This window comes from Stegodyphus dumicola, chromosome 9, assembly GCF_044657685.1.
Source record: "Stegodyphus dumicola isolate Sdum_Otavi_A_Nest chromosome 9, ASM4465768v1".
Taxonomy (NCBI): domain Eukaryota; kingdom Metazoa; phylum Arthropoda; class Arachnida; order Araneae; family Eresidae; genus Stegodyphus; species Stegodyphus dumicola.
Window position 1 is genome coordinate 82536078 of NC_140776.1, and position 23010 is coordinate 82559087.

General features: G+C 30.0%; 1 protein-coding gene across 3 annotated transcripts in view; it reads right to left on the reverse strand.

Moving 5' to 3' along the window:
* Nucleotides 1-462: 462 nt before the first annotated feature.
* LOC118201269 (signal transducing adapter molecule 2-like) overlaps nt 463-23010 on the reverse strand; it is a 77533-nt gene continuing 54985 nt past the window's right edge. Inside the window, exons 11-14 of one of the 3 annotated variants that reach the window (XM_035373333.2) lie at nt 18691-18887; nt 17978-18344; nt 6714-6816; nt 463-3540 (exon numbers count right to left, since the gene is read on the reverse strand). In XM_035373333.2, the coding sequence (XP_035229224.1) occupies nt 3267-3540; nt 6714-6816; nt 17978-18344; nt 18691-18887 (941 nt within the window). In that variant the 3' untranslated portion in view covers nt 463-3266. Of the gene's footprint in view, nt 3544-6713; nt 6817-8929; nt 9199-17977; nt 18345-18690; nt 18888-23010 lie in introns of those variants that run through there. The other 2 variants (XM_035373332.2, XM_035373334.2) reach the window with 2 other exon arrangements.

Genomic DNA, 23010 nt, shown 5'->3' on the forward strand with positions numbered 1-23010 from the left:
TTTAAGACAGCTCCTGATGTATGCACATATTTTGACTCTAGAATTGCTGAGAACTTAAGAAGCATGGCTTCAGTTTTTGAATAATTTTTTTTTCTTTACTCTCTATGTGTTGCATGTAAGCATTTAAATGTAGCAAGCCTCCTCCCCCTCCCCCCCAAAAAAAAGCTTTTTTTTTTTTTTTTTTTTTTTTTAAATGTAAGAAAATTATTTAAGGCTGTTTGGTATTTTGGTAAATGCTACCTTGGGCATTCTATGTCCTTCATATTCTTCAATTAATTTAACTCTTTATCTGATATCGAGAGTATTTTTTTACTGTCATTTTAAGGAAAAAAACACAGTTTTCTCAACATATCCTCTCCAAGATTTACTAGGAGTGAACTCTTGATTGGGTGACATGCTAAGAAGGTTTAACTATACATTCCTAAGAAACAAATGTATAAAGTTATCATTAATTAAATATGATGATAGCAGAATATTACAATTTTATTTAATTGCTTCATAAAATTTAAATATCAATATACACTTTTTATTCACAGCTAATAATTTATAAGAATAAAACTTTTAATATGGAATTAAATTATAACAATAAATATCAATTACTATAAAAGATACCGAAAAAGACTATCAATTTTTTTATTAGTTACTCCTTATTTGGAATATAGTCAACTAAGTAAAACAGCTGATTCCCCCCCCCCACTGGCACAGGTACAACAATAAATACAACTAAATCAAATTAACTGCAGCTTTGGGAGTATTTGAATATAAATTACTGGGACTATTTTGTAATGCTGTAAAGTACTACTATCAACAGCTATTCTTTTTTTCAACAAGAACTATGCTTTCAACATGACTGGTAATGTTTTATATATGTAATATAATACCATTAACTATACCCACATAAATGTAAAACCTAGTTGCAAATGTTTGCTATGAAAGAAAGACAAAGTCTGAACACAGAGCAATTAATGAAAGAAAATTTAAGGCTACATATCTCAATCAAAGAATAGATATATTCATTGACTGCATTAATAAAACCTATTTAAGATGAACTGATAAGATACGCATGCTCAAAATAACTGTAAATCAGTTTTCTCGCCTTTCACTGTCTGGCTGCCCAGAAATGGCACTAAATTTTGGAAATCTTATTTTAAGTAAAAGGGATAGGATGAAACTCCTCTTCTCTTGAATTCTCAGGTTAAAAAAAAGAAATACCAACTCATATTCTGCTTTTAAAGAGAATTTGAAATTAACCAGCATATAAAAAATACAGATAACTACAATTAAGTGGTCAAATCTGAACTTTTTAACACACAGAATTTGATTCTTTTAAAATTTCTTTCTTTCCTTTCCAAAAACTTTTTATAACAGGTGACAATATAATAGCATAGAAACTTCTGACAGTATAATAACAACAATAATTACAGCTTCAGCTTGTAGACAATACAATGGAACATAAAGCTGTATTTTCTTTAATACTATGTAACTGAATATTGTGTCAAACATTCACCTAGCATACCTAACCCAGATGAATTCCTGATTGGTCTACAGAAGTATGGATGTTCTTTACAACATAACATAAATGCTGCATACATAGGTTTCCAGAGATGCTACATCATATAAACCTCAAGATATCCACAATATAAAGAGATGTTTCTCTACAGTACTAGGAACTACCAGCGGCCGAGCGGTAAAGTCGCTGAAAATTGGTAGTTCGGTCCTCTGCGAAGTCATCCCTTGAGTGCTTTTTCATGTTCAAATAAACCAAAACTAAAGTACTAGACAACATATAATAAAATAGATGACACAGTTTAGAAAATTTATGTAACTAAAAACTAAACATTTGGTTTCTATGTATGTGAAATTCTATGCTTTCTTAAAAATATTTCAGTCATAATACAATATCCTCAAAGAAATACTGCTTTAGCCTTTGGCTGTTAATTTTCTGACAACATAATTTCAAAGCAGTAGTAAAAGTATCCATATGAATGTCACATAATTTTAAAAATATTTACCAAAGATTTCAACTTTGATAAAAAAATTCAAATGATAAAACAATTTTTACTTTTATATTTTTCAGTTAAAAATACTTTAAAAGTCTAGTAATACTGTCTATTATTAATACAAAATTATCTCTCAGAAAATTATAGGAATTTAATAAACTACACAATGTCATCATTAGTTACATTTCAAAATCATTAAAAGAATAATATTGACATAAAATACAATAAATTTTAACATATGAAAGAAATTTTGGCAAGCTACACATATATTCTCTTTTTTGAGCAATATGTTTTAAAAATTAGTAACAAGTAATAGTAAAACCAACAGTACTTCACAATCTAGTTACAATAGACAAAAGGCACAATAAATACATATCTCATGTACAATATTTACAATTTAAAATTTCAAACATTCAACATTTTAAAAAACTATTTTTGAAAGGAATTTTGGTTGCATAAAAGCAGAAATATTTCACTTGACACATAACAAATTATACTAAAAAGTAACTAAAATTACAGTTCAGGACAATTCTCAAATTAAGAGATACAAGAACATTTTGTACAATTTTATGCATATGTTATATATACAATGAAAACCTTTATATAAAATTTTTTTTTACTATTCAAATATTTATATGCAGATAAAATGACTATTGTAGATGTTAAATAAATTTTTTAATAAAGCAAATATGTTGTGGAATGTTTTTAAGCATACCTATTCAGAATAACAGCATTCCTTTTGTTGCTTCATTAAATTGCAAACATAATCCTGATTATAATTTTAAATAGATTAAAACACTACAACTACTCAGAAATAAAGTGAAAACTTTTAATTAAATATATTTTAAATGATTCATTCAATAAAAATCAAAACTTGTAATAAAGATAAAAAGTATTACAAACATGAAAAACAAAACTTTTTCATATTAAATTAGGACATTAATAATGGAAATACTTCAATCCCATGTCATTAGTTTTTTCAAAAATGTAAAATTATGTTGCTTTATAAAACATACTAATCATAAACCCATCACAGAAATTAAAAATATTTGTTTCATCCTATAAAAATTAATAAATATGATGCAAAATTAATAAAAGCTCACATTTTTTACAATTTGCTTACTTTTTACTGAATGACATAAATTCAGGTAGAGGTAACTACTTACATTTAAACTTATAAAATATAAATACTAGTTCACAGCACAAAACTGAAAAATATATTTTCATTGTCAATTAACTGTTTATTTGCAAGGACAGAATATTTATTTACATTTGTTCAGTTTTAAGCACTTCTTCAGATGCTTTGACATCCCCAGCAGCTTTTGTATTAGCATTAGCTGATGTAATTTCATTTTGGTCATTAGCATTACTTGTCATAAGAAGTTGTTGCAAATCACTTGAATAATTTGGCGCCTGAAGTGCTGAACATGAAGCAGTTTCTTCTGAACATGCTGCAGAATTTGATGATGCATGAGAATTTTCACTAACTTGTGGAAATGGCACAGAAGCAGTGCAAGCAGTACTTTGAGCAGATGGAGTACTACTAAAAACACATAAAAATTAATTATCACAAACATATTTAAAATTAATATACAAATCATATTTTAATAATGATAATGGAGATAAAGATAGCAAAATTGTTAGCAATCTAATTATATTTAAAAATTCTCATTAATTTTTATAAATAATGTCTTATTTAAATAGTAGCTATTTTATAACTAGAATTCCATTCTATTAAAAAGAAGTAGCTTTCAGTATTTAAATGTGATTTATAAGCAGTAATATTATTAACAGTTTCAGTTTTCAGAAACTTAAAAAGTAATTGACATATATAGTTATTATATGAAAATACTAAATGTAATAAAAATAATCAATATATTATTAATACTAGTTAGATTATAATACATAAGTAAGAATAAAAAGCTTATAACATACAGCGTATCTACTAAATCTTATGTCTTTATTTTCACATCTATTACACACAGACACAAGATTCCAATTACAGAAAAACTTGTCAGTAGTCAGTTGGTGAATGACATTTTTACAACTATAAAAAGGTGCATGTGCAACTTTTTATAATTTCATGGTTATATATTACAACTATACCATACAACTTTTCATAGTTGTATGGTTATGTATTACAATATTTTATAGTTTTATGGTGTACAACTATAAAAAGGTGCAACCAGTCCACATGTAATTTAAAACCCATAAATAAAAGAAATTGAAAAATTAAAAATACTTCTTGTAAATTACATGCATACTTAATTACAAATGCTAATTTTATTTCTCAAGAAGAAATATCACAATCTACTAATATATTCTTGAAGTGAATATTTTAAATCACAAATGATCCTATGAAGGGGAAATTAGACCATAAACCATACACCTTTATAAGACTTTTGGATTTTGATTTCTATATAAAAATAAATTAAAATTCTAGATAAAGTTGAGAAACATAATCATAAAAATATTTATAATTTATTTACAAATTACAAATATCAAGACTTGATTTTAAGTAGCATGTTTAATAAAGCTTAAACTCTGAATCCGACAGTTATTTCCTATGACAGAAATCTTCATTTGTCTGCTTTTTTTCAATAACAACTGCTTTGAATAGTTTTGTAGCTAAATTTGATTGAAATGCAGTTTGATTCCTTTTGACAACATAAATAATTTGGTAAGCTTGTATTATCCTGTCAACTGTGAAACTATCGCCAACCAATGCCATTTAGCGCCAATTTACAAGTGGGACATAATGCACACATAACATCTGCACCTTTGTTCGAGTTAAAATAACATGTCGAATAATGATTATTGAAGGTGTTAAAACCACACACACATTAAAAAAAAATGATAGTCATAAATTTGCTCTTCTCCAAATTTACGAATATTATGTTGTTTCTTTTTGCTTTAACACCTCAAATAGTCTGTATTTTCATGACATTTTCATGTGATACAATCCCAATTGATTCTTGATAGTCACCTTTTATTCAAAAGAACAACAATATAAATTAACTGCTATTGCTCCATCTCCCCCCCTTTCATTAAAAGAAACTTGCCTTCTTCAGAACAAGAAGTAGCGAATTGTTTTCAGTTATAGCAACCTTTCCTTAAAAAACTAATGCAATGAAAGAACACATTATCGTCAGTTGAATACGATTGACAAGACAGTGAGGGACTGAAAAAGTTACTTGTGGGAAATCTGAACTCATAATCTTTTAAACAGAGTTCTCGGTAAAAAAGCAGAGCCTTACAAAATAGTAGAATTGAAAGCCTTTTTACAAAGTGCAAAAACAAAGTAGGTTGAATACTGATCATTTATTAAATAAAAGAGGTGTAGGTTCCTTCAGAGTTCTGAAGGAATAATTGGCATAACTGTGGCAGAATCAGTGCCAACTTTCATGTTTCACAGTCAATGGGTTAAAGAACCAAAAATTCTTTCACAGGTTGCATATGAATGAGGTGTTATAAAGTTGGAAACATCACGACAGCCAACTTAACATAATTTGTATTTAATGTTCCTATCTATATTTCTTAATTTTATAATTTCAATTACGATATAGTTTTTAAATAGACAGTTTATACCATTAATATTATTCCTTTATTATTATATTTAACTCCTTTAATATTGATTTTCTTAAGCTAAAATACTTGAAAAAAACCACCCCAAAATAAATTAATAATGAAAACAGATTGATAAAATAATTTTAAAATAGGTTAATAGGTAAATTAATGGTTCAAATAGACTTATAGTATAAACGATTACTTTGTCATTAAATACTTATATTATGGCATTTGATATGAAATAAAAAATACCCATAAAAGCTAAGAGACTTAATCATGTTAAAAGAGGATAAATGGTAACAAATTTAAGATTTCCTTAAAAGCATAAAAGTAGTTTTAAATACAAAATTGGGTCATCTCAGTAATCAATCATGAAAATGTGACAGCTTAAAATAATAATAAAAGGATTGCAAGCTTGCATTTTTTACAAAACACATACTGGCTGCATGCTTGTATGTGTAAGATACAGAGAGGGGTACTGAAAAAAAAATAAGAACAAAATCATAACTACAGTCAAAAGTCGTTAATCCGGACTCGTCGGGACTTCGGCAATTCCGGATTATCGATTTTTCCGGATTATAGATCATCAGTTTAAATCTGGTAGGATGGCATGCAGAAATTATAAAATTAAAAATATGAAACTGTAATTTATGAAATAAAGAACAATTATGATCTAAAGGGTATCAAAATTTACAAAAAAAAAAGCTTAATATTTATTTGTTTACTTTATTAAACATTTCTTTCAATGTAAGTTGTTTAAGTTGCTTCGTTTTTTATGTGATAATACATTCTCTTTAATTCTTTAAACAGACATAATTTCTTGTTCAGTTACAAAGTTCCGCTGTTCAGGTCCTATAATTGCTGTGTCGAGAATACCGACTAATTTGTCAATTGAAATTTTTTCGTTTTCAATAACCTCTGAGTCACTTTCTTCACTATCGGAAGCAAATTATAATGAGGAGGAACTTGATTTAAATCATATCAAAGACTGAGTACATCGAGATGAAATACTACATTTATATACTACATAATATAATTTACATTTATGTATGTTTATGCTGTACATTTATGTATGAAATACTACATAATATAATTTACATCAACATATTTTTTACAGGGCTTTATAATAATAATAAACTAAATTACCTGTTTACATAACAGTATGGATAAGGAAAATAAGGCCCCACAGGTGGTACAGGGTATGGAATGGGCATAAAATTTGGAAATGTAGAACCTGGTGGCATATAACCTATATATAAAAAGATGAATCACATCAATTATGACACTTCAAAAACACAAAATAATTCTCTATTGTCTCAGTAACAGTTCAATTAAAATTACGAAAATTTACAATGTCACTGACACATAATTTGTCAACACAAACAATATCAAAAACAATAACATAACTGACACTGTTAACAGCACTTTTAAAGCAAAGACTGGAAGTTCATTTTTTAATACATGATACAGGTTGATAGCTTATATTTCCATTATTTTCATTTATAAACTTTTGTTCACACAGTTATATTCCCATTATTTCTATCCACAACATGTATAGTCTAAACTATGTTTCTGTGGATCCTATGGCTACACAGAGAGTAATTGTGATTTTGAAATAATTTCCATACTTCTTAATTAGACAAAAATAAATACAAATATTTTTATTTTATACACTGCACCATCATTTTATCATTTAAATTTCATTACATTATTAAATCAAGGAATTTTTTCCTTTAATATTCATTTTATGCAGCAGAAAAATGATTCACCTATTCAAAAGATAATTGTTGCAATCGTTTATTAATGCTCACTCCAAATACCATTAGAAAGAACAGTATGGAAATATTACATTTATCAACAGCAAGTTGATGAATGTAATATGTTGCCATCAACATAAAAATTAGCTCATTACTGTTATGTAAAAAATTCAAGCAAAAAGATTTGAATATAATGAATTCCCAGATTTCTCTCTAAATATTAAATTTTAATTCACTGCTGAATTAAGTAAGTTAATTCACATTTCTGCCTAATCAAAATCTTGCAATTTCTAAAAATACATCTATAAAATTAAATAATCAAATTAATGAAATGAAAATAACTCCTGTTAATACTGCAAATTTAGTCCAAAACTAGAAAATTCAATTTGAAGTCGACATTAATTCCAATCAACTATGCAATTTAAGTACGAATTCTAAAATGTTCAAAATAAATTAAAACCTTTTTGAAAAAGAAAAATTAATAAATAATTCTTTAAAAGGAAATAACATTTTTGCAAAAAATAAATTAAAAAAAGAATTTTTGAAAAAGAAAAATAAATAAATAAAATGAACATGAAGATGAAGAAGTGAAGAATGGAAGTTAATAGGTAAAGGAAAATTGTCTGTCAAGCAATAGCTAGTAACAGTAGAAAAGCAAATACAATTTCAGAAAAATGAACAATTGAAAAGTCAGTGACAATGCCATCTCATCAGGGGAAACTACCATGCATATGGGTTTGCTAATTTTAGTACATTAGGGGAATTCTTGACATGCATATGGGTTTGCTAATTTTAGTAAATTCAGGGAAACTCTTGACACACACATATAGGTTTGCTTATTTTGGTAAACTGTTATATTAAAGATGCATAATTTTTTTAAGATTGCATTTGCATGGCATGGATGAAACACAATGTCTGAGCAAATGGGGAGAGAAGTTAATTCCCCCTGATGAGTCGGCATTGTCTCACTGACTATTCAATTGCTCATTTTTCTAAAATTTTCATTTGCAATTAAATTGTATTTGCTTTACTACTACTAGCTATTACTTGACAGACAATTTCTTACCTATTTACTTCCCTTCTTCACGTTCATATTACTTATTTATTTTTCCTTTTTAAAAAATTTTAATTTATTCTGTACTTTTTGGAACTGGTATTTAAATTACATAGTTAATTAGAATTAAGACTTCTTGAATTTCCTAGTTTTCGGCTAAATTTGCACATTTCATTAATTTGATTATTAATTAAATTTTTGCAGCCAAGGCACTGGATTCTAAAAATAGTCCTACTTTCCCTTATGTTTATGTTATTATAAAATAAAATAAATTTTGTTCATTAGTGTGATAGGAAAATACTAGTTTCTCAATGCAAAATTTAAATTTCCTCACTTTTATAAAAAACCACAATTCTGGACTAATGGAAATATCCTGATATAATACTTTATAATTTAAATTTTTAATCCCTTATGCTTTACAGATTTCTATGCTTAGTGTTCAATCTAAACAAGTGAAAATTATCTTTCTCTGCCTTAATGTAAGTCAAGTGTGTTTTCAAACTTCACTGATGTGAAAAATGTGCTTCTTGCAGCTACTTTCAAGTCTGAAGATTCCAACAACAAAAAATTTTTATTTGATGAAAGTTTCACAAACACATTTTGATACTTAAACCTGATAAACTTGCTTGACAAAAAACAAGTACATAATTAGAATTATTTTACAAATTAGTGTCAAAGAAACAGCCAAGAAGACTTGCAAGATACAGTATGGTTGTAGATATGGAAAGAAATCCACTGACATTGAACTTTCATGTCTTTAAATTTCTATGCTTGTAAATATTTGATACACAGTACATCTTGATATCCCACTTTCAGATGTCTACACAAAGAGAAAAGGGGGAAATTAATTTTTGATTTGTGCAGAGCTTTTAACTTAAATTTTATATTGTACACTTTATAATTAAAAAAAAATCTTTCTAAATGTTTTTAAAAAATACCGAGTTTTAACGAAAGTTTCCCGCCACTGCAAATATTGTTTGCACAAACAGTCCATGTTGGTATGTTTAATCATATTTTGTCAAATGTATTTTGGAATTTGAAAGAAAGAGACTTGCTTTAGAAGATTGTGCTGTGAAATTTGTAAAAAAATATCATTAAGGTGGCTGAAATGGAACTTCCATGCCATCATTTACATCCAGTTCTGTTGCAAAAAAGTCAGCTCACCAAATCATGTGTACAGCTTCAGGTACTAATATTGTATGATATGACACTGTGAAAGTTTGGTATCAAAAGTTCGAAAACAATGACTATGAAATTCAAGAAGCAGAGTGCTATGGACAGCCTACTGATGTTGATGAGGCTAGCCTGCGAGAACTTGTGGAAGATCAGTATGCAACCAATCGAGAGCTTGCTAAGGAGTTAGATGTTAGTGCCATGTCCATTAAGCGTGCTATGCATCACATAAACTTGATGTACAAGTTCAATCACTGGCTGCCGCATAAGTTGACTCAAGCAGATAAGAACAGACATGTTCAGGCCTGCACTAATCTTGCATGTTTGAAAATCAATGCAAGGACAAATTCTGGACCATATCGCCACTTGTGATGAAAAGTGGATTTACTTCAATAACACAGGCCGAAAAAATGGGTTAGTCTGCGCCTGCAGGACTCACTGCCACCAAGTATCTGGGCCGAAGGCTTTGAAATGGCAGAAAACTGTAGATTTGGGTGGTGATTACAACCCTCATTAAAGGTAAAGCTTTCATATTTTTTTTAAACTTTATTAAGAACTTTTTTTGGCAGAAAACTTTTGTTACAACCAGATATTTATTAATTATATCTATCTTTATGAATGTAATTAATAAATATATTTTTAAACAAATTAAAAAAATGAATAACTATGATTATCCCAAGAAACAATCTTCTGATTATAATTTCAACAATAAAAATTTTTTCTTACCGTATTAAATTTAAAATAAAACTACAGTTCTATAGGTCTGCTGATAATCTCAGGTGGTTTAATATGGATAAAATCCCAGATCTTTTATTTTATTAATTCAGTTTATTACAGATAACATTATGATCTCAACAAATAGTAGCCATTACATGTAATTTTCATTAAAATTTTTTTTGTAAGCATTATATAAAAAGATTTATACAGCAAAAGAACTTAGCTTGCGAAGTCAAACATCCAGTGACTTTTTAAATTCTTTTTCAGTTAAAAAACTTGACTGATTCCTATTACAATTTTACATGATTTGTTAATTTATGATCTAAAAAATTCAAACTAAGACAGTGGTTCTCAGCCTCTTTAGCCCCATACACCCTTTTCACCATAGCTAGATCCCTACCTCCTTTCTGAAACTTGAAAAATACATAAACAGTTATTTTAATTTAACTTCTTTTTTAAAAAGGCTTTATAAATGAAAAAACAAAAATATCAAAATGTTGATATATATAAATACTTTAAAAGCAGTTTTTTATGTTCATAAACTAAAAATAATTCTTAACAGCTCAATAAAAGACTGACTATATTCCCTCCTGAAACTACGGAATTCCTTTCCCCCCCTTTGTTATTGGTCGAGACACCAAAACCCTACTTTGTGAATTTAATCTCTGGAAAACATTTATGCAAAAAAAAAAAAAAAAGTATTTAAAAACTTAAGCTGCATATTTGATGTACTATTTTTTAAAATTATAATCAAGCAGCATATTTTTTTATTCTATGTATTTGATTAATTAGATTCCAAATATTTTAACAAACATTAACTATCTATTACCAGTTACTAATACTACCAACAAAAACATATTTATTAACCAATCTTTCATAACTCATCACACCAGATACTGGTTAGCATATCAAAACATAAATATAAGAGATTACAGCCGATTTGATTTTTGATGATTCTATGCTCATATCTTAAATCAAAATACATGATATAATAAATTTAACTTTTTAAACAATAATTTCATTCTGAAACTAATGAAATCTTAGTTTATGATCTTAAACTTATTTATTTAGGGAAAGCACAGAATGGCAGAATTTAACTGCAAAAACAACCATTTGTAAATGTGTTTCCAATTCTGATCTTCCGATAAAATATCTATCTACGTTTCCCTTTACTGTATTTTTACATTTCATTACCATATACAAATTTATCACAAAAAATTGAGCTAAATTTTGATGCATAATCTAAAATAATACTGTAATGTAGATGATAAATGCATAAATATAGTGTAGATTAAAGACATTGAATATTTCAGGAGATTTTTGACTTTCTAAATATAAAAATAAAGGTGCTTTCTGATTAATTTAACCTGACAAAAAGTTGCCAATTCAATGGTAATTTTATGAATTGGCAGAAAATACTTGTTTTAATAATTTTAGGGCTCACAGGTCATTTTAGGTCATCATCATTAATTTTAGGTCTCTTTCATGAAATAATAATAATAAAAAAAAATATTTTAAAAGAAACAAGAATCTGTCAGGCTGATATTTACACTCTTATAGCTGTTGGAACTTTTTAGCAAAATGCTATTTAAATAGAAAGCACACACATCCACATGTGCTCAATTACGTATCGTATGCATGTAAGTTCGCTGCTGTCGCATGTATACTCAAAAGTACTCCCAAAATTGAAATCAAGGCTGCGAAAAATCAAAAAGCAAATAATTTCATATATGTGAAAATTGCTAACTGTATTTCAAAAAATCAAAATACAGTAGGGATTATTCATCTATTATCCTAATTTGATATATAGAAGGCATATGATTTATGATAAAAATAATGGTGCATATTTATTATGATGGTTTATTTTTAATAAAAAGATTAATAAATTAATTTAGTTATATTTGTTTTGCATATATATATATATATATATATAATTCACAGAAAATTTCAAATTCCCCCCCCCTAATGTTTTCATAGCTTACTTTCTTTTTATAGCATAAATGAAAAAAATTGTTACAAACACAAACAGTGCTTGTAAATTCTGAATTTTACTATCATTAAATGCTTACTCTATAATTTTTCATTTACTAAATTACTATTTAGAAATAATTAATTAATTAAAACATCATAAACTGTAATTTTTTTTTCTTATTACAATAACATGAATGAAAGAATTCTTTTTCAGTTTCCTAATACATAATGAAAAATTAATTCTACAAAAAATGCAATGTTATGGCACAGCTTTTTATTGCTTTTCTATTATCATTGGTTAATCATTAATTTTATATGTAATAATTTATTAGCAGGCTAATTTTTAACAGCAGATGTTTCAGTTTGTTCAGCTTATTGCCAAAAAAGGATGGAGTGAAGGAAAAGCTACACAGATTACGAGATGCTAAAGGGCAACAGAAAGTAAAACAATGAAATACTGCAGCTCAAACATATCCTATCCTATAGGTTTTTCTGCAATGAGCACTTGCATACTCATTTTGGATAGCTGTAAGCAAATAAGATAAATGGAAAGGGGAGATTTTATGTGCATTCTCAGCTCCAAGACCACTATTCCAATTCAGGCATTTCTTTGCTCACACTTTGATTAATGGCTACAAATATACTGGCACAGGATTGCAACTATCAGAATTCAGAGACTGTTTGCCTCATCTTTTTTTGTTTCTATTTTTTCTCTTCTGAATTTGACTCAACTGAGCTCTTGGTTACCCTATTTTCATTTATACGGGTGTTAACCATAATACCCTTTTCATTGCTTTGGAGCAACAATATTTTTTATTTTTACCAATCCTTGAAACAGTACATTGTACTGTAGGGTACAGGAACTATTACATTTTTTTTTTTTTTTATTTTTTAAATTTTCTGCTTGTCTTCTGCATATTAGTCTAAAATGTCAAAAATTCCTTTTTTTCATGTGTATGAGAAAGCGGAGAGAGATTACAGTGCAGCACAGTACATTTTGTGCTGTTTCATTTAGTATTACAAGATATAACATAAAGTAGTAAAAAGCACACTTCATTAATGCATTACAGTTCATAATTTATCAACTGCAAGTTTCAGAATATATTGTAAGAAAATACATTATTAAAAAAAGATTTATCATACACAAACTATTTGGGACAATTGCTTAAAATGATTTCTATTCTATCAGTCTCTCCACAAAATGAAAGAATGGCAACTTGTAAATGCTTTAAAAAAATTCTTGCATAATCCGAGTGGGTTTTAATAACTGATATACATACACTAAAAATAGCCAATTACAACTCAAGGGAATTAATTTGACATAAAGCATCACCCACTGGGTGAGAAACTGAAGAAAAGGAAATCTCAAGTTGAATAATTGGATTCAGAGGAAATTAAATATTGTGTCATTTGGAAAGTTCTGCGGTTATTCAAATCAAAGTGCGTTGTTACTGTTGATAAGGAGTGATTTTTATGAATGGAGCTATTTAAATATGATCTTTACTGATTGTGTTGCATAATTCAAGAATGCATTGTGGCATAATTTTTGTTTCAGTGCTGTGACCCAAAAGCTCATTTTCATCATATTATGTTCTTTTATTTTACAAAAAAAAAAAAAAAAAAAAAAAAAAAAAACACACAAGTCAGATTGCTGTATATGAATAAAGTGCTGTTTCTGACAACACAGTTCAAAGGTTATTTGAGAAGCACACAAATTTCAGCCTTGAAGATGATTCTGTTCTAGACAACAAACTTCTCTAAAAAGGACCTATTAAATGAACGCATCATTGAAAATTTCTGTTATATAGTTCAGGAACAATCAGATAGGCTAAATATTCTAAAAAAGTACAGTATAGGATAATTTGAGTATGATTAGGTACGTAAGCTGCTATGATGTATGGGTACCCTACACTTTGAAAGGGCAGAATATACTTGTTTGAGCTCTGGCATGTGATTCTTTGTATAAAAGAAATAAAGAAATTTCTACTTTAAAGTTGTTCATTACTAGAAATGAGAAGTGGCTATCATTAAATAATGTTGGAATAATAAAGTGGATATTATTAAAATCATTGGGTAAGCCAAAAGAACCTCTCTTAGTAACATTTAAGAGGGATGCTGCATCCCCAAAAAGTAATGCTTTGTGTGTGATTGGACTGCAAAGGAATTACATACTTTGAATTGCTATCACTAAATTAGACAAGAAGTTCAGCATAATACTGTTTCCTAATGGCAAACCTGAAAGTGAAGCAATGTGCCCAGAAGTGACCAATTTATGATGCATTGTCTGCTATCATGACAATGCTTAGGCTCACATTTCAAATGAATGTCAGACAAAGTCTTATCGATTGGGATGTTTTGTGTCACCTCACATACTCACCAGACCTTGGTGCTTCAGGTTTTTAATCTCTTCAAATCATTTAAAAATTCTCTGAACCGTTCCTTCCTTCAAATGGCACCTAACTTCTTTATGAATCAACCTAATGACTTTTCCTTTAAAAAATTTGACTGCCAAAGATATGGCAAAAAATCATTTGTTTTTGAAAGGATTCATTTATATTTATCTTAAAAAAAAAAAAAAAAAACCACAAACTATTTGAATGACCCATTATTCTTCTTCTTTCTTTTCTCCTAATTCTTCTAGAAATTTCACCTTCTAGGAAAATCTTCTAGAAAAGTCCCAGTTAAATTTACTTTAAATATAATTTATCAACTGCAAGTTGAGCTGCCTCCTGAGTTGATACCCTAAGCCTTTGACTCTCTTTTCATTGGACTGAATTATTTAATTTAGGTAATGGATACATGATTATATGGCCAAGCTCCCCAGCAAATTTTGAAAAGAGGCTTCAAAGAAATGTAATTCAAAGGGTTTTTACACTCAACAATCTTTTGAGAAGACTTCTGGCTCAACAGATTTTAAATAACCCAGTTCTACAAAGACACTGTAGTCATAAACACTCATGTCTTATGGGATATGAATCCCAACTCAACAGCTTGGGACTTCATCAGCATGTTTAAAATTACTACACCAAATGATGAGCCACCTTTTTTTCCAGCTGATATTCATATAAATAATGGATTTCTAGGTACTTGATAAGTACAGCAGTACAGTCTTGGACCAACACCTATGCAAGACTAGAAATGATAAGGTTCAGATTTCATTCTTATAAACTGAGATGGATTATGTCCATATGACTACCATTTGCAGTTCTCCAACATACATCCCAAATCTCACCTGTTGATCTGTATGTTCAGTAAATATTTTGGCATACTTGCACTATCTGCCCAACCCTCCTACAAAGTCATCAATTATTGGCATTTAATTTTTTGCCAACCTAACACGTGAGAAATACTAGCAATTTTAAAAAACAGTGGGACACTGAAAATTGGGTAATTTCATAAAACAAAATGAATTAACAAAATTAAAAATGCAAGAATCATCCATAATGAAACACTGAAAGCTACATAAAAAAAAATTGAAACAAAACACACAAAACTACATAAAACATCAACTAAATTAAAAGTGACAGTGATCTGTTTTAACTTTTAAAAACAGCAAAAAATTGCAGAATTCTTAACATGCATATATGCATTGACTAAAACTTAAAAAACATCACGCAACTGCACAAATTAACTTCATGGAATGCACAATTTCTACATTCCAATATATGTAGGATATTCAGAAAGTAAGGAACATTTTGGAATTAAAAAGAAACTAAGTACAAGAAAAAAAAAATTATTATATGCATCAGAAAGAGCGACTAAAATTCTGCTTTTCTACAAATTTCTACAAATAGTCACCAAACAAATTGAGGCAGTTATCATAGCGGTGAACAAGCTTTGAAATTCCTTCATCATAGAATTCTGCTGCCTGCGATCTCAGCCACTCAGTGACGCGCACCCGCGGCTCCTTGTCGTCGTCAAAGCGCTGTATTGCTAGTCAGTTCTTCATTCTTGGAAAAAAGTGAAAATCACTAGGTGCAAGATCGGGACTATAGGGCGGATGAGGAAAAACCTCCCATTTGAATGAATTAAGGAGTTCTTGAGAGTGGTTTGCCGTGTGAGGTCGGCATTGTCGTGCAAAAACAAAATTTTGAACATCAACTTGTTTTGAACTGCTCTCCTAAGATTGCGCAAAGTTTGACAGTACTGCTCAGAGTTTATCGTGGTACCACGTTTGAGAAAATCAATCAGAAGCACACCTTGCCTATCCCAAAACACAGTCGCCATAATCTTCTTTGGTGACAAGGTTTGCAAATATTTTCTTGGTCTTTTGGGGGAACTTGTGTGCCCCCACTGCATGGACTGTAATTTTGTCTCGCATACGTCTCGATCCAGTAATGAATCACCATGTCTGTCATAGGCCTCCAGAAATGTCAAAGTTGCCCCCATTCGCTGACCTTTACGGTGGTCTGTAAGCAATTTCGGCACTCATCTTGCACAAAATTTGTGGTAGCCTAGCTTTTGTGTGACAATTTTAAACAACAAAGTCTGTGAAACTTGTGGAAAACTAGGCGAAAGCTCCTTTCTTATGAAACGGCGCTTTTCACGAATCTTTTCATCAACTTTAGCAACCAGTTCGTCAGTCACAATGCTAGGGCGTCCACTCTTCTCTTCATCGTGAACGTTAGTTCGGCCATTTTTAAACTGAATGCACCATTTCCAGATTGAACTTTCATTCATTATGTTGTTTCCGTACACTTCACACACTTGCCGATAAATTTTCATAGGTTTTAGGTTTTTTGCCAACAAAAACCGTATCACAGACCGCACCTCACAACTGGTGGGATTTTCAATTGCAGCACACATTTTAAATTTGAATATAAAAAAAAACGGGCAGCATGGAAATGTTCCTGTTGTGATGGCTGGACGGCGACCGAGATGCCAAAATATATGTGATCGGCGCGCATTTCTTTGGTGACCCTTGTCAGGTTTGGATGGATAAAGCAATAGTACTAATATTTCTGACTTTCACCATTAGAAATTTTTGGTTACACAATTGCTGAAGAAAACTTTTTAATGTCTGGAGAAATCTTATAATGACTGACACACTATATTTTTCTGAATGCAGTTGATAGGACAGATATAAAAAGACAAATGTCAAACACCCCCTAAGTACTTTATAGATATCTGAACATTCGGTGAAGATCTTATGGTGTTCTGCTTTAATAACTGTTTCTATTTCTTTGGTGCTGTATATTAAAAGAAAGATATTTTAATGCTTTATGCTTTTCCTTTTTACTGTACATTAACAATCAATTGCTCATCATTCCATATCCAGTCTTTTGCTATATTATTATCAAGAGCACTGTAATTCAACATAGGAAACCAATTTTCCTATAGTGATCAACAAAGGTTATTTGGCAGCATGAGATGGTAGTATCAAAATGCTGTTACCTTAAATTTACTTAGAATATAATATTAATTTAAAAGGGATATTAAAGACTACTTAACATTCCGAAGTTCTAGCATCCTAAACAACATTTTATTACCAACTCTTCAAATACTACAAGATGATGAATGCAGAAATTATTAATTTAGGTTCAAAAAGTGTTGTCAAAAGTATTATATAAATATTAATAAAATATGAAATAAATATTTATAATATAACAGACATTACTAACTTTTTGGTATAACTAAATTTTTTCCTTTCTATAGCAATATTTTCCTTTCTAAGTTGCATTTGTTTGACAGGTATGGGAAAAAAGCTTACTTAATGAAATCTTGATATAATCACTCACCTTGAGATTGAAAATTAGGTAATGGCATGTGATATGGCATTCCAGAAGGCATGTAGTAACCACCCACAGGATTTGAGGAGTTTAAAACTGTACTGGTTGGTATATTTTGATTAGATGAAAGCTTTGTAGAAGTATCTGAAGTTGGTATTGAGTGACTAGTTTCAGTAACTTGCACAGATGAAACAGGAATACAATTTTGAGGTGTCTGCATTTGAGACTGTAATAATGCTGTTTGGGCTGAAAACATTGACTTATTGTTCTCATCCGAAACTGTTTTTGCATACTGTATAACTGATGGTGCAGGTATATACATCTGAGAAGGCACAGCCTGAATATTAGAATACATGGTTGCAGAGGGTTGAGAAATCTGATAAAATAAACAAGGATTAAATTATATTTTATGAACATAAAATTCTTAAATTTCAATGCAAAACTGAACACACAATAATCAGAAAACTATTTTTGGGAGAGAAGGAAAACCAATTTAACATATTTTAGTAAACACACAGAATTTAAATCACATAACAATAAAATGTAATATATCTGTCCAAACACAAAAGATTTCCTTGAGTTAACATCCTTACATAAGGGTAAAAATATTCATCATGAAAATAATTTCCAAAATGCCTCCTGTATAAAATTATTTCAATATGTCATGAACATAACTAAAAAGTTTGTATTGCTACTAGTTAAAAGGTGAAACTGAAACTTACCTGAGGTTGAGGAAAATGTACAGTTCTATTAGAATAATTTTCACCAGCAGAATATTTAAGAGCATCCTGATTAGATAAAGTGTGAAATAACTCAATAGCAGCACTTATTTTTTCATCAACAGCATTTAACATAGCTAGACGATTGTCAACAGCCTGAAGATTCTCTTCGATTAATGGTGCCATTTTGTAACACTCCTCTATTAAATACATAAAAACAATATAATATACTAAATGCAAGCTTCTAGCTTCTCTTATATGAGGAAATGATTAATGTTATACAATAATATTAAAAAATATCATAGTCCTATAAGGCACACAAAATATCAGACAAAATTTACACTTGAGAATAAACATTCTTAATATGAATGAGAATTATTTAATGAAGTAATGATAAAAAATTACCACGAAGAGAAGCACACTCTTACACCGGGATGGTGGTTTTAAAAATATTATCAGTTAAAAAAAAAAAAAAAAACATTAAACGACTCTAGATAATAAAAAAAAAAAATTCCCCCCTTTTTTAAACAGATGAAAATGCATGCTACAGTACTATCCAAAAAATTAACTTCCAAAACTATTTTATAAAACAAGTCATTCTACAACGATATAACTATACATCACATTTACGTCTAATTCACAGTTCAAAGATCAAGCCTCTACTCAGGTACAAACATTTACTGTATCTAAGTTTTTCCTGCTATCACACACATGATAAAATAAGAAAACTAAATTATTCAATTGCAAACCTAATCTAACCCTGAAAACACATTAAACATTGACGGAAATAAAAGTCACTGCAATATAATTTACTGTATGTTTGATATCTTTCTAAATTTGCATGACATTACTTAGAATTTTTATATAACTTGTCCCACATGTGAAAAAATGGCTATTAAATTATGAAAGAAAAAAACAAAAGTTGATGTATTTTACACATGTGCAGTTAAAAATTATTTGCTTTGAATGCTCCTATCTCACTGAATATTTACTGCTTTGATTTCAAATTTCAATTTAATATTTCTATTAAAGCTGTCATGTTTTCTGCAAGTTTCATTAAATTTTGTTAAAAAGTAATGTAAAAGAGACTGAAATAAATAAAAAAATAAATTTCATATCTTTGTCAATATATATGCTTATTTTTCAAAAATGTATGTAAACACTGCATTCTTTCGATATTTTCTGAAAGCTAGTTCCTGGTTTTATAATACAAGGTTATCAAAAATATTTTTTAAAAAATTATCTTGTTCAGCTCTTCTAAATGTATTCATAACTAAATTTTCCTTGAAAAGTGTGAATTCAAGCATATTATTTACATGACAGCAATTCCAGAAAAAATTGCCAAGTATTTCTCCACAAATTTGGAAAACTGACTGAAATCCATCATTTGGTGAATTTCTGACACACAGTTTTGGCTATATAGCTATTTGAATTTGATAAAAGAACTAACAGAAGTAAGCAATTTTCTATGCTAAATCAGAAGAAATAATAAATATCAAAATACTATTGTTTCTAAAACTTATTTATTCATTAATTTAGAATAAACCATTTCAGACTTCAGTTTATAAGGAATTATAACATCATTTGTAAGTGCTCTTGTGGTGTTAGTAGTTAGCCAGAAACTGAAAGATTCACATTTCAAAAACCAGCAAGCACACGGTTGATTTTACCCATTTCTTACTAAAAAATCTTAATGACTCTCAACAGTGGTACCTGAACTAAAAATGTGGTCAGTGATAACTCCTCACCATTTAGATTTCATCGGCTGGTTATTGAATCTTTTCCAGTTGTTCTTTAAGAGGGGAGAATCTAAGGAATTATTACTTGCTCTCATTATATAAGTGTTTAGCAAGCACAGCTATGAGCATAACTGGAAGTTTCATCATTTTGAAATCCAGCAATGTATTAAGAGAACCTCAATGAAACCTTAATGACAAGTTAAACTATTACATATAGTTAAAGAAAAAGCAGAACAAGCAATTTAAATTTAATTGCTTTTCATGAATTAATTTTGTTTTGCAATTAGTCTGGTATTTTTACTTTAAATTTGTAGACAATAGTAGCTTCAAGCAATACAAGGAAATAACAGTGTTTATGGATGGACGATTTAGCCTAGAAAAATTTTACATAAATAGACAATACATGCATGTAACATATATAATAACTTAAGAATTTCTAATTTATATAAATAATACACTAGGATAATAAAAAGAAATTGCAACAACTGGGCAAAGAATTGAAAAACATGCATGTTTTAAAATGTTCATTAAAAATAAAGGCTTACAGCTATTGTTACTGTGCCCTTGATTAAAGAATTTATTATTTCTCTTCTTTAAAGAAATTTTTGAAACTGGACAACAAACATCAACAAGTACATAAAAAATACTTAACATCAATTTTCAAATACAGATTTAGCACTTTGAAAAATCAGCATTTAGAAATATATATACCGGGTGGCCATAATTTAACTGACAGTGCTCACAGTGTTCTGTAGCGCGATCTATTTGCGAGAATGACGCCACATTTTGTAGGAAGATTAAACAAGACGGGGGATGAAGGATTCCGTGAAAAAAAAAGTAGTTCCAAAAGTCACCGCTAGGGGAATATTTCGCGCTGTGTAATAGAAAATAGAGTGTTTACAAATGCAAATCAATATGGAAATTACCTTTTATTTTGCATTCAAATGAGGTTCAATGCGGCTGCCATTGTTGTGGACCAGATATTGCATTCTGTGCACAGTATGCACAACAGCAGAAAGTAACATGTCTGCAGGAATCTCCCGTACAGTCTGTGATATGTTATCCTTCAACATAGCCAGGTCCTGGACCACTCCTTGATAGACCTTGGACTTAAGGTAACCCCATAGCCAGAAGTTGTACAGGGTAAGATCAGGCAACCGAGGTGGCCACACAGTTGGAAAGTAGCGGCTAATGACTCTTTCTGTTGTAGCATCTGTTGCACCTGTACAGCAACGTGTGGAGACGCTCCATCTTGCATGAAAATGATTTCCCCTAGGCATTATCTTTGCTGAAGTGCCAGAATGACAAAGCTGTTTAACATGTGGTGATATTTCTCTCCGGTAACAGAACAGGTTTCCGGTCCTGTCGGGGTAATGTTCTCATAGAAGAATGAACCTATGATAAATTCCGCTGTGAACCCACACCAAACAGTTATCTTTGGTGAATGTAAGGGAATTGCTGTGATTGCATGTGATGGTTTGTCATCCCAAATTCGGCAGTTCTGGGTATTTAGTTTTATTCAGGTAAAAGTGGGCCTTGTCTCCCCATAAGATTTTCCATGGCCAAGCATCATCCACCTCCATTCTGGTAAGAAAGGTGAGAGCAAAAGTCAATCGCTTATCATGGTCGGGGTACAGTAACTCCTGTACACGGTTGATCTTGTACAGATAGATGTTGATAATCTTTCGCAAGATTTTCCATACCGTTCTGTAAGGCATATCCATATTCTGAGCTACAAGCGCTAGAGGTGGCAGCAATATTGTCTGGTCCTCTGTCGACAATCGCCGTGGCAACTGCTTCGATTGTATCCTGTGGTACAGGTTTTCGTCCTCTGCTTGACTGAACTTTCAGAGAACCTGTTTTCTCAAACGTCACAACCATTGCTTTTAGCCCATTAACTGACACAGGACTGTTACCTTTACGCATTTTTTGTGCGTTCTAAAAGCACGAAGAGCGGCTGACGCGTTGCACTGGTTGAGGTAAAAGAATTTGACCAGTAACGCACGCTTGACTAAAGAAGGATACATTGCACATAAACTTTCAATCCGATTGATTCGAAACGTAACACATTGCCTTTTAAAACCCAAGGATGTGCGAATGGGTGTAACGTGAAATTTGAATAAAGAACTTCTTCTTCTGCTCAGCATACATGATATTGCAGATCACAAGACTTTATCGGTGTTTATTTAGATTTTTACGCTTTTTTAAAAGTGTTGCCATACTGCACTTGAACTAAATCAGAAAATGTGCATAATAAAAGGTAATTTTATTCCGTATTAATTTGCATTTGTTAACACTCTATTTTCTATTACAGAGCGCCAAATATTCCCCTAGCGGTGACTTTTGGAACCAATTTGTTTTTTGTTGCGGAATCCTTCGTCCCCCGTCTTGTTTAATCTTCCTACAAAATGTGGCGTCATTCTCGCAAATAGATCGCGCTACAGAACACTGAGAGCACTGTCAGTTTAATTATGGCCACCCGGTATATATATATATATATATATATATATATATATATAATGTTGTATGAACTTAAATCCATTTAGTGCGAATACAAGTTATTATTACTTGCGCAATTGCTGCA